The 19,838-nt window shown below is 35.6% G+C and overlaps 1 protein-coding gene across 1 annotated transcript; it reads right to left on the bottom strand.

Moving 5' to 3' along the window:
* Positions 1–15,615: 15,615 nt before the first annotated feature.
* On the bottom strand, positions 15,616–18,685 carry LOC132278351 (protein PLASTID MOVEMENT IMPAIRED 1). The gene has a single exon (XM_059780145.1). It carries the CDS (start codon positions 18,490–18,492, stop codon positions 15,922–15,924), a length of 2,571 nt encoding a protein of 856 aa, XP_059636128.1. The 5' UTR covers positions 18,493–18,685; the 3' UTR covers positions 15,616–15,921.
* Between the last annotated feature and the right edge of the window lie 1,153 nt (positions 18,686–19,838).

Consider the following 19,838-nt stretch of genomic DNA (forward strand, 5'->3'; position numbering starts at 1 on the left):
TTCTATTTTTCAGGTGTTCGACAGTTTTAGTCGTAGACTCGATCATGCTGAGCAGAGACTATCACTCACTCTTCCGACGACGTAGGACTTCTCTCTGTGGTTTAACTTTAGATGTTCTTTCAGTTTACTTTAATTTCAGTTTGGTTTTAATTAAGGGTCCACTAGAGATGGATTCCCGAGTTGTTAAACTATTGGAAGGTTTTGAAATACTGGATTTTAAGCATTACTTTTAAAGGATTTTATTTTTTAGAATTCATTCAACTTTTATTTATTTCTTATTTCATTTTGTATTCCGTGTTCATTTATATATTAATTGTTTGATATTCCCTCGGGTTTAGGCTTGGGCCTGATCAACCCATGTCTTGGATCCGAGGGGTATCACACAATCCACCACATGCATGTAAGGACTAGAAGTTTATTTTGAAATCATTTTGTAAACTTGAGCTCATTTTTTGTATAACACCATGACAGGAATATATTAAGTTGTTTAGCATGCGTTTGTATTATAACTTTGAGCTTAACTCTACTTTGTTGTAAATTGAACTAGTTATAAAGATTATGTAAAATTCTTATGTAGAAGAAGAAAATGGTGTTGTCTTGTATCATATTATTGATGTTCATAACCATAGAATGAAGAATGTATTATTTGCATTGTGTGTTGTGACATGTTAGATAAATTTTGATGGTCTAAGAGAGGCCATTACACTTTTATGCATTAAAGTAGGTTGTCGTAGGACCCTTTTTAGCAGAGGTTATGCCGAATTTTTTTTTTTTAATAATTAGTATAATTTTAGGGTCATTACAACTCAACGATCGGCTGTTATTAAGAGTTAAATCCCTCAATCATCACACATAGTGGAAGCATCATCACATTACATCAATACAATATATATGAAGATAACAATTACACATTCACGCATAACACAATATTTTACAGTGTTCACCCAACTCTAAGGTTACGTCCATGGGAGAGAGAGATTTCACTATTATGAATCAAGGCATGTCAAAACCCACTTGTTTACTCATTATCTCTTATGAGGCTACATGTATACACTCACGAATTACATATACTCTCCCCTGTCCTCACAACACTCAGAAAAGCTAGATACCTTCTGTGAGATATATTTTTGTAAATTGGCTTATTTCAGTAACAAAACAAGTCCTAGTCGAGTTGTAATTTCAGTTACCATATTCGACTTGACATCGACTACAGAATTGGAAATTTGTTCAGAAGAGGAAAGTAATATTGATCATCGAAAAAGAAAGAACAACGATTAGGACATCGTTTCCCACTTAGGACATATTGATATACATGGTATATTTTCAGAGTATAAAAATTACAGAATTTCCAAGTTCATATTAGATTCTATTAAGTGGAACCGGTACCAAGATATGGGAACCAGTTCCAAGTTCTAATATAAGAGAACAAACTCACTGTCCTTTAGGAACCAGTACCAAGATTGGAACCAGTTCCATAAGTCCTGATTGCAAAAGAAGTCCAGTTACCTTGATCTGTTTAATACCTTTTTTTATCCAACTTTCCTTCCAAGTCCTATGCCCGAAATTTCCTTTATTTACAGAAGGAATAGAACTTTACAAACCTCTATATGAACCATGTCATATACATTAGTTTATTTACGGCTTTTGTTATATAGATTCAATATTCTTAAGAGCCTTTGAAGATTATTTTTTGCTGAAAATCAAGTTGATTTTTCTGTCATCTTTCTAGAACACATACACATAAATACATAGTGAGTTTAGAGTTGTGGTGTTCAAATCCTGATCGTGATCATACAGTTGCATCTACAACGATCAGACAAAAGCAGATCTTCTTCTACATCATTCAGACGATTGAAGAACAGAAGTAAAAGCAATCACACTTTGAAAGGGTTGGAGCATTCGAGAAGTGTTGTCTAATCTACCTGCTACTCTTCTACAAATATCAAGCATAAGCCTGAGGTCAAGTTGCTGTTGGACGGGGAGTTGTAAAGCCAGAGAATTGTCAGCAGTTGGTGTTTGGTAGAACAATAGGGTGTGAGTCAGAGTCAAAGTTCAGTATACTTTGTTTCAAGTATAGTGGATTGGTTTACTTTGGACTGCACAGTCCACGAGATTTTTCCCATAACAGTTGACGTATTTTATCAACTAGGGTTTCCTCGCTAAAATCCTGGTGTCATCTCTAACTTTATATTTTGCTTTATTTTATCTGCATGTGATTAATTGTTTAATTGCTAAAATAAGTAATGTTGGTAACGACACAGATCTGTTTTAAAACAAACAAAACTTTCTAAGTATTTTCCGTTGCATACGACTCACAATTTGGTATCAGAGCCAATCTTTACACATTGAGTTAATCCTTGCTAAAAAGTTTTGTTTTGTTTTTCAAAAATTATTTTCAAAATCATGTCTTATGTATTGAAAGAAGGTGGTTCTAATTAACGTGGTCCTTTATTTGAAAGAGATAATTACAATTTTTGGAAATCAAAGATGAGAGCCTATTTACAAAATTCTAGTGGTAAAACTTGGGCAATAGTTGAAACTGGCTATACACGTCCTATAGTAGATACAACTGTGGATGGAAAAATAGTCAAAGAGTTAAAAGATACTTTTGCTTTTACTACTATTGAAGCTTAGCGTGATGATGTTAATGGCTAAGCTTTATATTCAATTATTAATTATGTTATTCCATCTGAATATGCTAGAATTTCTGATTGTAAAACTGCTAAAGAAGCTTGGGATATTTTGCAGGTTACTCATGAAGGAACTTCTAAAGTGAAGTTGTCCAAAATTCAGTCACTTTCTCATAACTTTGGGAACATTGTGATGAAAGAAGATGAAACCTTTTTTGATTTTTATTCTAGTCTTCTTGAAATACTTTCTGAATTGCGTCACTTAGGTAAAAAAGTTAGTGATAAGAAAATCTGTGAGAAAATCTTAAGGTCTTTACCTAAAAGATTTCAGATTAGAGTTGAAACAATCACTGAACATTGGGATTTGTCTACCAGTAAAGTAGATAAGATGGTAGGTTTATTGAAAACTTTTGAGATGTAGAATTTTGATTTAGACTAGAAGGAGAAAAATCTTGCTTTAAAATCTACACAGGTTGAGAATTCTATAGATGACAACTCTGATGATGATCTGGAATTCTTGTCAAGGCAATACAGTTAGATTTTGCAAAGGCAACTGAGGAGTAGGAATAGCAACATGGCTAATCCTAAAAATTTTGACAAAAGGTCAAACTTTAGGTTTAATGAAAAGAAAGTAGAAAAATTAAAAGAAACTGAATTCATTTGCTGGAATTGTGGTGGCAAAGGTTACGCATCCAATGTTTGTCCTAGTCCTAGGAAAGAACAAAAGGATAAGAATTAAGGAAAAGCAATGAAAGTTTCTATGTCTGAAAATTCTACTTTAAGTGATAATGATTCTCCTCTGGATGATACAAATGATTTTTCTTATATCGCTTTTCTTGATAAAGGTCTTCATGTCATGTCTTTATCTTACTGATATTTCAAATAATGAAGACAATGAGTTTTATCATGAACAGGTACAAGAGGCTGAAAAGGACGATGAAAAGTTGAAGAAGATGGTCAAAGAAATTATTAAAGTCAAACAGGCAATCAATAAGCTAGCAAATGAGCTTATCCAAGCAAAATGAGAGAATAAAGATCTAAAGAAACAGATTGATGAAGCAAAAAGGAAAGCTTTTGAAAGCAATTCCGTTATCACTGAGCTTGAGAAGAAGATCATCATTCTTGAGGATAAGTTAAGTATAGTTAACTTATTGAAGGAATGTCTTACTTTGAAAAATGATTATCTTGAAATTGAATTGAAATCTAAAAAAGATAAACTGAAAGGGTTCAATATGAGTCAAAACAGTTTGAATAAGATAATTAATATGGGTAAGGATGTGAATGATAAAATAGGGTTAGGATTTGTTAAAGGTTCTTCTAGTAATCAAGGTAAAACAACTTTTATTAAACCTGCTATTATGCCTAATCCATGTTTACCTGATGTATCACATTTTGATAAGTCTTATGTGCCTAAATTGTTGCATTGCACTTTTTGTAGAAAGAATGGACATAAGTATAATTCATGCCTTCATAGGAAAAAGAAAGAATTTTCTGAAAATCATTCTAAAAATTCTTATACGAAGAAAAAGGTGCATTCTAGGAAGAAAAAGAATGTTGTGACACCTAAGATTTCTAAAGTTGATAATTTACCTAAAAAAGAGGTAAAAAAAGAAAAAGAATTTCAAGAAATGAGAATGAGAACTATTTAGATCAAAAAGTTTGATTTGATTCATTATATGCCTGTTAAGTCCATGGAATATGTTTCCAAAAGGACTTCACCTTCAAACTAAGTCCTATGAAATTTAGTGATCGTGGCTTGTGTTTAAAAGTAAAATTTTGTTGCCATTGGATCACTTGTTAGGGTTTGGTTAGGGTTTTGAGTTTCTGATCATAGTTTTCATGATGTATTTGAGAAAATTCTTCCATTGAATTTATGATCTATCTTTGAATGTAAATTGGACACATGATTTTTGATTAAAAATAGATTCTTGGTTTGTAATTTATACAATGAAAGTTGATTTGCACTGATTAAGGGATTTTTAGATTTGAATCTCTTAAGTTTATAACCTTTTGTGCACTAATCCAAATCTGAAAATTTTGATTAAAAATCTTTGAATTATTGGTTAGGGTATATTGATCACAAAAGCTATAAAGGTTATTGTCTGAAAAAAATAGGAGCTTAAAAAAATGAATAAATTCAGTTTTAAAAAAAATGCTGAATTAGGAAAATGCTACCTATTGAGATGTGTTTGAAAGCTCCAATTAAACTTTGAAGTGGAGCTAAATGAGTAAAAAGAAAGGTGGAGACAAGTTGAATTAAGGAATTGTTGTCTGCTCTTTAAAGTGAAAGAAACTTTACTTAGAAAAATTGCTTAAAGACAATTTTATCTTGATGTTTTTCGATCAATATGGTTTGGACAATGATTTATTGATAATTGATTGAAAATTGATGAGATAGATTGCACACACTCACTTGAACTTGCTAGATTGATTTCTAACTGTTTCATTAATATTTGCAAGTTAAAATTTATGTGGTGATTATTTTTTGAGAATTTAAATTAATTGAATATTTTGTGGAGTCGAAATTTTCATTCATAAATATCTCTGAAAATTTTCTGGAAATATTGAATCAGGTGTGGACTTGAAAGACTTTGGTTGACTGCTCAATGATTTGTTTTTAATTGTGTTTTGTTTTAAAATTAAAAAATTGAAAAGTTATTAAAAAATTCAAAAAGATTTTTGTTTTTAGTTTGTAGTTTTTTTTATTTGTTTGATCATTGAGTAAATCACAAAGTCAAAGGAAAAATTCTCTGGAAAACTTTTTCAAGGAAGCTTACTGTCCATTTCTTACCAGTTTCACCTATTCGCTACCAGTTCAAGGTACACAAATGTTAGGCTCAAGTCTCTAGAGCCTGGCTACCGGTACCACAAATTTGGCACCAATTCAAAAGTGGTCCAAATTCATATTTTAGTCACTGCCCAGTGGGAACCAGTTCCTGGCAACGAGATTGGGTATTAAAGTTTCACTTTTTAACTTTGTTAGGCATTGTTGCATACACTTCCTCTCTCTATATATTGTGCTCACTGTCTATCTACAACACTCCATAGATATATACATCATATATATTATCTTGATCTTGCATCCTTATCATCATAACGTTGCATAAACAACATAGAATCATTAGATTGCAAGTTAGAATGAAGATTAAAGGTTGAGTTTTGAATAGAATTTGTGGAGGTTGGGAGTTTGAGAAAATTAGAGGATTGGTTAAGATATTGATCTTTTGGGTTGTTAAAGAGATTGAAGTCTTGGGTATTGATTGTTGTGGCTTTAATTGCTTGTTGTGTTGATTGGTTTTTGGGGTTTTGAAGAATCAAATTAAGCTTGTCCAAGAACAAGTGTTGAAGGACACGCCAAGTGTTCGACAAATTTACCAAGTGAACTCCGAAGTTTCAAACCAAATTTCTTTGAACACAAGATGCCTCCGAGACTATCCAAGAAGGACAAAGGAAAGGGTATTGCTTCTCCTCCACCCCCAAAGAAAGCCCAAACAACAATTTCTATTCGGGAATCGCAAGAGGGTTCAACTGTTCCAAGGGATGAACCGTCTTCACCTAGCTCTCCTACCACTGAGACACCACCTGGGTATCCGTCAGTATCTGACACAGGGAAGATTCAATTTGCTCAAGAACACTTTTACAACCAGCATGCTTGGTAAGTATACACTAAAGTGTATAAGGATGGTCCGATTAAGTCGGAACGAAATGTGAACTTGAAGAAGTTAAGAGATAGTCCGGGAAAGAAATTGGTTGATTATATTGAGAAGTACAAGTGGTTGTTCTTTACCACTGTGGCAAATTCCTACAGTCCCGATCTAGTTCACTATTTCTACTCAGATATCCACAAGGTTTATGACTCAGGATATTTTGAGGTTTCGTTATTTGGGAAGGACTATGTGGTACATACAAATGTGATTGGCAAAGTTCTTGGCATTCCCAAGAATTTTTCAAATACTGGCTATCATCTTCCACTGGTACATTCCGACCTAAAGTGAGAAGACAGTTATAATGAATTATGTGTTCCAGACTCACCAAGGTTTCCCGACTACATCCCGAATCGCTATCTTACAAATGAGGCGGTTTTTCTCAATTTATTTGCGATCTCCAACCTTGGCTACTTCGGGAAGAAGGATGTTATTTATGTAGATCGTGTAGAGGTACTATATCTTCTATCTATTGATGTAGAGATATATCTTGACTCTTCTATATATGGACTAATGATAGTGCATTACAAGAATAATTCCAAGAAGAAATCATTTCCATTCCCTATGATCATTATGGCATTATATCGGCATTTTGAGATTCCACTTCCACCCCGTGCTCATCATATTGAGATCATGTCCGAGATGGATATGAGGGCTTTTAACAAGGCTAAATTTATAAGAGCTTCATCTAGGAAAGCTAGCAGGGGTGCAACTGTTTCTTCATCATATCTTCCGGAGGTTACTACGCTCTTTTCGACTAAGCGGACGTTTAACACTCTGGATGCCAATTTGCTCTATTCATTGATTCTTCATAATCAAAAAGCCTTGATGGATGCTGTTTTTGATCTTCAAGAGGATGTTAGGTTACATAAGGAGCAGAAGACGGGTGGTACCTCTGAGGATATATACAGACCAGCCCTTCCAGATCCGTCACTTATGGTTGAGGATGATAAAGATGAGGATGACGAGTCAGATGATGATGCAGAGGATGATACCAGTGGGAGTGACACTGATGGTGGTAATGAGGATACTCCGATGTCTAAAGTTCTATTTGCTGGAGATGATCCTGATGCTTGATTCTAGGTTACTATCATATATGCATCACTTTTTGCTTAGTTTTTACATTGTCATGGCTTGATATTTTTGGATATTCTGTTTTGGTTTCTGACATGTATTAAACTGATTCATGTTTACTTTATTTTAGTATTATTTCTTTCTGGTTATACATTGTTCGGGTTATTTTGCTATTACTTTGTCAATTTTGTTCCAAAAAGGGGGAAAACAAGGTTACATTACGGGGGAGAAAAATCTAAAAAAAAATTGGATAATTTATTCAGGGGGAGTTTTAAACTTGTTTATTTAACTTTCACTGGTAGTTTTGCTTGAACTATATGCAGGAATTCAGGTAAATGTTTGTCCAAGAGCTGAAGTGAACAGAGATAAAATATTTCCTTGGTTCCTTAAACAATTGTAATTTATTTTTCTGCTTTGGGTAGATTATACATTGTTCTTAGGGTTTTGTCACGAAATTGCCAAAGGGGGAGATTGTGAGATATATTTTTGTAAATTGGCTTATTTTAGTAACAAAACAAGTCCTTGTCGAGTTGTAATTGCAGTTACCATATCCGACTTGACATCGACTATGGAATTGGAAGTTTGTTCAGAAGAGGAAAGTAATGTTGATCATCGAAAAAGAAAGAACAATGATTAGGACATCGTTTCCCACTTAGGACACATTGATATACATGGTACATTTTCAGAGTTCAAAAATTACAGAATTTCCAAGTTCATATTAGATTCTGTCAAGTGGGAACTGGTTCCAAGTTCTAATATACGAGAATAAACTCACTATCCTTTGGGAACCAGTACCAATATTGGGAATCGGTTCCACAAGTCTTAATTGCAAAAGAAGTCCAGTTTCCTTGATCTGTTTAATACCTTTTTTTATCCAACTTTCCTTCCAAGTCCTATGCACGAAATTTCCTTTATTTACAGAAGGAATAGGACTTTGCAAACCTCTATATAAACCATGTCATATACATTAATTTATTTACGGCTTTTGTTTTACAGATTCATTATTCTTAAAAGCCTTAGGAAGATTATTTTTTGTAGAAAATCAGAGTTGATTTTTCTGTCATCTTTCTAGAACACATACACATAAACACATAGTGAGTTTAGAGTTGTGGTGTTCAAATCCTGATCGTGATCATACAGTTGCATCTAAAATGATCAGACAAAAGCAGATCTTCATCTATATCATTCAAACGATTGAAGAACAAAAGTAAAAGCAATCACACTTTGAAAGGGTTGGAGCATTCGAGGAGTGTTGTCTAATCTACCTGCTACTCTTCTACAATTATCAAGCATAAGCCTGAGGTCAAGTTACTATTGGACGGGGAGTCGCAAAGCCAGGGGATTGTCAACAGTTAGTGTTTGGTAGAACGATAGGGTGTGAGCCAGAGTCAAAATTCGGTATACTTTGTTTCAAGCATAGTGGATTGATTTACTTTGGATTGTACAGTCCACGAGGTTTTTTCCATAACAGTTGACGTATTTTATCAATTGGGGTTTCCTCGCTAAAATCTTGGTGTCATCTCTAACATTGTACTTTGCTTTATTTTATCTGCATATGATTAATTATTTAATTGCTAAAATAAGTAAAGTTGGTAACGACACAGATCTGTTTTAAAACAAACAAAACTTTCTAAGTATTTTTCGCTACGTACGACTCACAATTTGGTGTAGTATGGTGTTCTAAGATTCATACAGCCAATAATAACTATGTTGGTAGAACATTATGTCCATGCAACCGAATACATTTTTTTTTTCTGAATAAAAGATATATATATATATATATATATATATATATATATATATATATGGGTTGTGATCATTGAGATAGCTAACAAGTTAGGCTCCTTGATATTTTAAACCATTGTTAAATATGATATTATTGTATTGATGTGTAAGTGAGCTAGCTAAAAAGTCATGACACTCTACTTATGCCATTGTTTAATATGACATTTATTTATTGTTGCTATATATTTATATATATGTTGTTGGGGATAATTAACTCCCTTTAACCCACTCAATGGTTGGCTATTGTTGAAAGTTAAATCCCTCATTCATCACACACAGAGGAAGCATCGTCACATCACATTAACACAAGTATATATGGAGATAACAATCACACATCCACGCACAACACAATATTTTACATGGTTTGCCCAACTCTAGGGTTACGTCCATGGGCAAGAGAGATTTCACTATTATGAATCAAAGAAGAGAATATACAACCACATGTCAAAACCTACTCACTCACTCAACATCTCTTATGAGGCTACATGTATACACTCGGGAATTACATATACTCTCCCCTCTCCTCACAACACTCACCCTTAAACCCCTCACATCTTTTCTCTCTTCTCTCTCTCTTTCTAAACCTCTCATACCCATATCTATCTATGGAGTCTTCAAATCCAATTCCTTGTTGAAAAAGTATTCCTCAACTTGCCTATACAAAGTTAACATAATGATCAAAACTCTAAAATCGAAACATAATGGGATACACTTTCTTCTATAACTTTCAACCTTCCAAAACAAAATAGGAAACTAATTTTCTGCTCATAAATTTTAAGCCACAAACCCAACAATCTCCACCTTAGCTCAAAATTCAATCTTCACATGCTTCTCCATAACCCCACCTCGAACAAGGATCTCTTCATAGCTCCACTTTAAACAAGGATCTCTTCATAGCTCTACCTCAATTAAAGATTTCTCCACTTCGAACAAAAGCATTATGATGAAGTTGAGAAACACTCTAACAATCTTCACCTTTTCTCAAATTCATCATTCTTCATTTTTTCTTCCATCTTCTCTATCCACCCCGTTGGTGTTCAATTGCTCACGCATGGCAACCAATCAATCTTCAACTCATCTTCATCAATTGCTTTTATAGATAAAAGCAAAAAATATCACATCTTCACACTTCATATTCCCCTTTACTCTTTATCGGGCTTAGAGTAAACCCCTTCATTCTTCACACCCCTTTCCCCGGCTATCTTGAAAACTAGCACTCACTCTTTGCTTATCCCCAAAACTTATTCTCGTGGGCTTCATCTCTGCTATCTTTGCCCCATATTGAAAACAAACATCCTCTAGCTTGTTCTAAGACTTGTTCCTCATGGGCTTCACACCATCACCTTTTTCATACGTATCATGTCATCATCAAATCTGATTGAATCTCCATAGCACCTTACAATTATCTTCTGTTCTGATAAACTTCGCAGCAATCTTCTTCTAATGATCTTCAAGACCAATCACAGGTTTTGACCCACCATAGGCTCTAATACCAGTTATTTGGGATAATTAACTCCCCCCAACCCACTCAATGGTCGGCTGTTATTGAGAGTTAAATCCCTCAATCAGCACATACAACGGAAGCAATATCATATCACATCAACATAAGTATACATGATGATAACAATCACACATCCACGCATAACACAATATTTTATATGATTCACCCAACTCTAGGGTTATGTCCATGGGAGAGAAAGATTTCACTATTATGAATCAAAGAAGAGAATATACAACCACATGTCAAAACCTTCTTACTCACTCATTATCTCTTATGAGGATACATGTATACACTCAGGAATTACATATATTCTCCCCTCTCCTCACAACACTCACCCTTAAACCCCTTACATCCTTTCTCTCTCAAAACCTCTAATACCCATCTCTATTTATAGAGTCTTCAAACTCAATTCCTTGTTGAATAAGTATTCCTCAACTTGCCTACAAAAAGTTACCATAATGATCAAAACTCCAAAATAAAAACATAATGGGATACACTTTCTACATAAATTTTCTGCACATAAATTTTAAGCCACAAACCCAACATATGTGAGCCATAATACGAGCTTAAGGTCTCGGGATCTTTGGTTAGGACTGAGGTGTATATTGCCAGATTAGATGGGTAACTGGAATAGGAAATGTGTGTACCCTGGTATAAGGGGAACTCTGAACCACCTCGTGTGCAATTTTTCCAAGTGATACCCACTACACGGTTGAGACTGCCCTATTATCTAGTGAGAGTCTTAATATGTATATATGTATAGACTATGTAGATATAACTTGAGTTTGGCAAGGGATGTATTGATTGCCTATTCTTTAATCGGGTCGTAGTAGAGGGAACTTATTTGTGGGTCTAACCCTCTATTTTATTTTTCAGGTCTTGGGCAGTACCAGTTTTAAAGTTGTTCGTACATATCAGAGTTCATTCATCTTCACTCTTCCGTATCATTGATATAGGACATTTCTTTAGATTGTTCTTTTATTTATCAGACTTAGTAATTGATCATTATTTTAGTTTTGGGATTTATATAGGGGTCTTGTATTTATGGATTTCTGAGTTGTATTATGGAGAATCTTATTGATGGATATTTATTGGAATTTATTCATTGAGGATTTAATTATTTAATTAGTATTTTAGTTACCTTTTATCTTTTATTTATTCTTTATTTATCCATTTGTATTCCGTGCTTCTTTTTTAAAAAATATTTGTTGATATCCTTCAGTTTTGTGCCCGGACCTGATCAACCTTGTATTCAGAAATTAGGGGGTTTCACAAACATCAACCTACCATATAGCAATGTGATTCACATTTTAGGTTAAAAAAAGTCGTTGGCCAAGTTTCCCTCCAAACATATGGGTAGTTCAGTCATTTACCATAGCAACTTGAGGAGATTTCAGTAAAGTAGATAGGTCCGTCACTAGGAGGGGTGGTCTATGTATTAGTCTCTGTTTGTGGTGACATAAATCCCTCCCTATAACACAGGAATTAAGAATTCTCACAACAACAAGATCTACTCGACACGAATTAGGATTTAATGAAACCCTTCACTGGAATTTTTCACAATGTTTTATTATTAGAGGAGGTCAGTGTAATTTCGAAAACCATAGGGTCCCTATAATTATAGCAAACTATAGGTGAAGTCTGTGTAATTTACACTTTTTTTCTATTTGAAAGTATTAAAATATGAGGGGTAAAACGAACTTTTCACATCCAAAATTAACTTACGTTTGCTCATTAACCATTTCAGGGGAGGTCGAAGTAACAAGTCTCAAACACTCCATCTATGTGTAATTTACAAAACGTGAGAGGTGGTCAGTGAATTTATCCTTCAATAAAATTACATCCTTGATAACTTTAACAAAGAAACTACTGTGGAAGTCCGTATATTGTAAAATATTATTAGCGTCAACTTACAACCTTGGCAACTTACTTATTTATTTATTAGTTATTAGTTACATACATAGTTAATTTTTGTCCTATAAAATCAATTTTTAACTTTATATTTAGTAGGATGACAATATATGGTACGCATCCTCTATGGTTGCACCACAACGCTTTACAACAGCGATTCACTTTGATTAATCACATGTGGTAGTGATCACGTGTGAATTATCATGACCTTCGTTTCAGTGCAACATGGTGTATGGTGTTCTGTATTACAAGGATCCTAGCTCGAGAAGATATACATGATAAATAGAATTAAAATAAATTTATTTTTCGAGGTTATTTGAGAAGTGCGGATCCTCAATTGTAAAAGGTCATTTTACACTCATGCTATAAGGCGTTTTGTGTCATTTTACCATAAATAATTCTCACATCGTTGTTTTGTAAACCGTTACAAATTTAAACCCCAAACGACGTTAACTCCACAAACGGTGGTACAGCAACGATAATTAAAATAATAATAATAATTAAAACAAGAAAATTGATTATTCAAATTTTCATTTTTTTTTTACCCTCTCTGGTCCCATGATTGTTGAAGTCTCTCTCTATCTAATCATCTTTGATGAAAACACCTACAATCCCTACATTACTCAAAAGTGAACATGGGTGGTCATTTATTGGAGGAAATATATCAAAGGTTGTGTTGTATTAAATGGTTAGATTCAGGATCTGATCTCACTCTATTTCTTTCATTAAAATTGAATTTGGTTTTATATTCTCATGATGATGTTTTAAAGTTCTACAAAATAAATCTAAGTTTCAATACTTTTTAATCCAAAATTCAAGATTCGAAATCTAATGTTTTTGTTTTTTTTTTTTTTAAATAATAAAAAATAAAACCATCACTTCATTTCATAAAAATAATTAAACACATAAAAATTATCTATACACATTATTTTTATATTCTCATCTATTGTTACCAAAATCGATCCAAATCGACTACTCTGAAGAATTATGTCCAATTTATGACCTGGGTTTATCAGGAGGGCAACATGTTTGTTCATATTCTGAGTCAACAAGCTATGGTGAGAAAGGACTGGATCGTGTTGGATTTTGATTTTCCTGGTGCAGCTATAGAGTTGGCTTCTCTCTTGCTTGGCTTGGGAAATATATATACACGCATACTCATATTAACACAAAAAATTTCAGATTTTAACACACTTAATTCCTCTTTTCAGTTTTTATATCCAAAGCACTTAATTCTTGATTCATAATTCAACACACTTAATTATGTATGATTAAATATACTTATTTTCAAACAACAACATTATGAAGTAAACACATTTTATTCAATACATTTAATAATTATAGAATTAAGCACACTTAATTCCATAATTAATGACATAATTACTGCAACATGAAGATATATTCATATGGGTTTTTAATGAATCATGTATTTTAGTTTTGCCCTCTTTTTGCATATGCAGCGATAGGAAGATGCGTCGTTTTATCATTACCATGTTCTTCTTCTTCAGAATGAGGAAAATTTCCATTCTTATGTGCTACAATTGCAGCGATAGGAAGATGCGCCGCCCCCACACTACCTTGTCCCTGAGGATTTATATGACGTGCTGCATGATATAGTGCCGCCATCCCATCAGGTCCTCTCACTAGTGCGGACCCATGGACAAATAAGAGAGTGAGAACAAAGAAAACTCTGAACAAGACCGCCATGAAGATTAATTAATCCTTCCTTAGAGGCTCTTGCCAAATCCACTCTGTTTTTTTTCTACTTCCTCTTTGTCTCTATTTATACTTGCCATAAGATGCTTGCAGGGTCTGCCAACCATGCCTATATAAAGAAACTACTCCTAAATTAATGTTTATTCTCCACAATACCTGCCAAAATAATAGTGTGTGTTAATACGTGTATGGTTGAATTTGCTACCCATGTCAAAGTCAATCATATGATTCATAACATTTACTATACATGTTGATACGAGTATGGTTGGATAATTATATAACCACACTATTTGATTGGATTTGAATTCTTTCTTAGCCTTCCCAATGATTGGGTAATTATCTAACCATACTATTTAATTGGGTTTGAGTTCTTTTTAGTTTTGGCAATTTAATTTCTTCTAGTATATGATGGATTATTATGGCATTAGAAAATGATTTGAAAATGGAAATAAACAATGTAAAACCAAATCGAAAGAAGTTAGCCTTTTGATTTAGAAAAAGAATATATAAAAAGTTAGGTATAATATGTTTCGATCTCTTTTTCACCTGCTTCTCTATGTTGCAATAAGTTGGTTCGCCGTATCAGTCACAGTTGTTGTATCGGTCGCAGTGTAACAGATTCGGATAAAGTCAGTGTAAACTAGCCGATACGAGTCACGTATCAGACTTGAAAAAGAGTCGCGTATCGCTCGATACGGCAAACCATGGCAATAACGCAATTCTACATTTTATATGATGATTGAAAAAGTAATGATATTCAGAATGAAGAGTTTGAATGAAATGGGGGAGTCGAAAACTCTCAATTCATTGAAAACACTAAATTGGATCTCACATCATTAAGAAAAATCTCCAGCTTCTATTTTGTTCAAACTCTTTTGCCTTAAAAGTCATTTTCCTGATAACAATACAAAAATGACATTAGATTTTTTTTTGGTTAAGTGGAGGAGTCCAACAACTTCCATCTTATCCATTAGATCAATTTGGAGCTATTAGGAGCCATAGAAGTACTAGCACTGCAAGCACAACAACTATAAGTATATTCTTGAAAACATCTTGATGCAGTGTGTGTGTGTGTGTGTGTGTGTGTGTGTGGTGCTTCAAATAATTTTATCAATAAATAAGCTTCTGTTAGACTACAAAAGTTCATCCTATTGAAAATCTAGATCCCTCCGAGTAGTATGGTGTCCTAAGATTCATTGAGCCAATAATAACTATGTTTATAGAACATTGTGTCCATGCACCTGAACACATTTTTTTCCCGAATAAAAGAGATATATATATATATATATATATATTAACACCAAGAAAATATAATAATATATATATATATATATATATCAATGTGAAGGCAAATCCAGAGAGGCCACACCTCCCATTCAACATCAGTTTAAATACAATGAAGAGCCCATTGACTAAGCTCATGGGCAACACAATTACAGCCCTTAGGGACCCAATGCAGAGCTCTCTCCAAACTGGAGCATGCACTTTTCTCTTCTTGTCTTCATTGCATGCTTTTCAGCCTAGATTGCAGGAGGATTATAAGTATATGCATACAAGAATTGTTGGACTTCAGATTTTGTATGGAGGAAAGAAATTATATTTACATGGTGAATTTGACATCTGGATTTCTCATTGATCTGAGCCACATTTCAGCCACTACCCGCGACGAAATGCTCCACAATAAATCCTGCTCCTTCGACAGCGCGCGTTTCCCTTTCTTCCCGGCCTTCCCCAATCCATATGCCACCAGCCACTGCATTGCAGTCAGCCTCTGCTTCTCAGTATCCCACACGTTCCTCTTTCTTCTAGTCGTTACCTTCAAACCACCAACATGCATACTTGCTACTTTGAACTTCTTTTCCTCATCATACTTATCAGATTTGATGTCAATACATGATGCTTGTATTAGTGCTATCATGGGGCCTCCAACCGCCTCGTACTGTCTCAGAGGATCGCGCAGTTGTACAACCACTGATATTGTGATGCTTTCATTATCTGAAGTAACATCACTGTGATTCTTTATCCAATCTTCTAGTGGAACTGCAGATGCCAATGGGCGATTTTTATCTTTTTTGTCCAGTGGGGAAACATCAAAGGGGGCATCTTCCTCCGACATTTCTGCCTGAATTTTAAGAGCTTCAACTGACATTGCCTCTATCTTCTGCATTGAATAAGCCAGAATCTCATCCACCGTCAATGGGTTTTCGTTCACATTCCAAATGCCGGTTGATATCCTCTCTTTCCTGCCACCACTCAATGCAGATGCCATGGTCTTAACTGAGGCAATAGTGCGAGCAGCACTTGAGCTGGCACCTTCTTTGTTCCTCCCTTGGATAATTGCGGAAGCAATACCTTCGAAAGCTATCTGTTCTGCTGTTTTACCTATGAGTTCGTCTATGGGCATCATGGAAAAGATCTCAGAGCTGAGTTCTTCAAGCCCAATAGCTGGCATCCTCTGAAATAACTCGAACCCACTCATATTTGATGGAAGAACCAATGGTTTTGATATCTGCATTGCAAGTTTTGGAGGGTCTTTCCTTGCCACTTGAGTGTCTAGAGGATTCATTGCAGCCAAGTAACCTCCATCCCTGGTTTGAACCACACACCCCAAGCCCTTTCCTAGATCTGAGACAAACACCTTTGATTCTGCTTCTGTAGAATCCTCAACTCCTTCCAACTTCAGAAGAGGGATATCCACTTGTGTGACTTTGAATTCCTTGGTAATAGCGTCTTCATCCTCAAGCATTTGAAGAAATTCCCTTGTCACTGCATCTTCCTCTGCATCCAATCTTTGTGATTCGGATTCTTGGCCTGTTTTGAAAGGCTTTTCCTCTCCCATCATAGATTCAAGAGCTTTTATCTGCTGAGCTATGGAATCAAGCTCCGTTAATCTTGTCAGATGGACTTGATCATGCACAACTTCCTTAACAACCTCACTTGAGACCGACCTTTTGTCAGACAACTCTTCAGACTGTCCTTCCTCGGACTCATCTTTCTCTTGTATCTCAACTCCTTTGTCAACAACCTCGAAATCAAGAATATCTATATCTTCTGGCTTCGACCCTGGTTCTTCAGATTTCTGAACAGATGATGATGATGGTGAAGGTATTGGGGCCGGCTCATCAAGATTCAAGTCATCCATGCCTTGAATATCTCCGGTTGCTCGTGCTTGTGAGGGTGTCCAAACTTCTGCTCTGCTTGACAACCTCGGACTAGGAACACTAAAGGATGATTTTGATTGCCTGCGGGCAATAGAAGATGAGTAGTTTCTACTTTTACTGGATTTCTGTCCCTCGGACTGACTATAAATCCCAATGCCCCCATCTTTCTCCATAATCTGAAATCCTAATTTCAGAACAAGTTCTCCTCCTTTTGCCTTCCCTGATAGATTGAAACTTGTTTCCCACTGCCTAATTCGCGAACCTTCGTGACTTTTCTCTATGGAATCCTGAATCAGGCGACTCAAGTCCACGGTTGTTCTTCCGAAATCAAGTTCTTTTGCATCAACTGCAAGCACATAGATCAGAAATGGACGTGGCTCGAATTTGAGCTGTGTTCCACTGCCAGGGCTGCAATAAACATGGCATCTGATGAAGAGGGTCTCTTCAAAATCAGCAGCCCCCTGAGACACCCTTGAGGGCATTGTGTGAACAGCTCCATCCTTGGTTTCTTTCTTTCTGATGCAAATCGAAAGGCGAAGACCATTCATGGAAGCCGGGAGGCCTTGGACTGTGACAGCTTCAACAGAGAACAAGCAGCTCAGCTTCTGCATTGCAATATGGGACAAGGCTCTGATTGGCTTCCAATTCCAAAGTCCTTTCTTTTCTGTAGCTGCTTTGTCTTCCATGAAATTATTGGACTGTTTCTGATTGGGAACACCAGGGCTTCGCTTGTTCTGCTCGGTTTCATCATCAAGCTTAGGCCTAGAGCGCCACGGGGACAATGACAGACGCCTTGACCACGGTTTGGGATTGATTTTCTCCTCATTTTTAGCTGTGCCAATCTCATCAGGTGCTGAAATTGGAGGAACTGAAGTTCGAGGGAGAACAAGGGAGGCGGTTCTTCGAGCGGTTGAAGTGTGGGATTGATATAAGGATTGGCTGAGCTCTTCGAGCTCTTCTAGGAGTTGGGTATTGGAATTTCTCCTGACTTTGGGCTCTACTTCCATCATAAAATTAAGAGAACTAAGCAGAGTGTGTGTGTGTGTGTGTGTCTACTGCAATGGGTGGAAATGGAAGAAAAGATAAGGAGTTTGAGATTGATGAAGGCTTTTGAGGTGTAGAAACTGCCATGAGTGATGGGATGTTGTGGGAAGTAGCTGGTGCTTTCTGAACCAAGAAAATTGTATGGGTAAAACTTGTGTGAAGGATAAGGGAAGAGACTTGGGGTTGTCTCTCTCTCTCCCCCTTTGGAAAGGAAAGAGACGGTGGAAATAAGAGGGGGAAGCTGGTCCCAGAGTATTTATTGTTTGTTTTGTTTGGTAGTTGAGTTTGTTTTATTGCAATGTGTTAGGTTTCATGGCCTTAATCAAATTTGATTAGTCTGGTTGAAGAATGACCACCCAATCACAGTTTATAGTTTCTCAATCTGTGCCACTTCAATTAGAAGCCTCATCTTCCCTTTTTAACTGTCATCTTTATGAATCAAGAATGTATAACACTTCTATTTTAGTCCAAAATTTTACTTTTAATCAAACAACCTATTTACTTGGTAGCATGGTTTGCAATTGTGGTAATGATCACGATCACAGTGCAACGGATTTGAACGAATATCGGTGTAAATCAATCAAATCGGGTAGTTCATGAGAGTGTGCAACAGTAAACGTCGCATATCGACCAATACGATTAACCATATTTAGTAGTTATATAGATAGACATAGCTGATAGCACCAAATGCTTAAAATTGGAAGTTTGTGCTACATTGCAAAGATTTGCCACCACAAATCTCAGAGAGTGGCACCCACCCACTTTGATTTTAGGGTATTTTGGGCCACGACCTATTTGTTAATGGATGAAGAGGTAGCAGTTGAACGAGTCACTTAGCCCAACTAGTGGTCTTCTCAATTCAACCAAAATTTCCCAAGTTGTTGGATGTCATTTCTTTCATACTGACCATATAGTAATGCTCAAGAAATTGGACAAACTATTTACCTAACATAAGCGCGCGCGCGCATATACACACACACACACACACAAAAATAAAAATAAAAACAAAACAAAAACAAAATTGATGTCAACCCATCTAAGCCAGCAGATTGAGAGAAAGATAAGAGTGTGAAGAACAAAAAGAGGAAAAGAGAAAGGAACCGTACGTGGGCTGCCTCTAGAGAGTAGTCCTTACTTGAAGTATACGGATACAAATCGCACGGCGGCATTGGGATGGAAGGACACCTCAGTCCCGAACCCCATCAGAGCATTGGCACTGATGCACCTACACTCGCTGAAGCAGCACACCAGAGCAACAAGCAGATTTGAACCCATAGGTCATTCCATGATGGTAATGGCACAATTTTGTATA

This window comes from Cornus florida, unplaced genomic scaffold (assembly GCF_030987335.1).
Source record: "Cornus florida cultivar Cherokee Brave unplaced genomic scaffold, ASM3098733v1 CherokeeBrave_3.0.0_Hap2_Chr10, whole genome shotgun sequence".
Taxonomy (NCBI): domain Eukaryota; kingdom Viridiplantae; phylum Streptophyta; class Magnoliopsida; order Cornales; family Cornaceae; genus Cornus; species Cornus florida.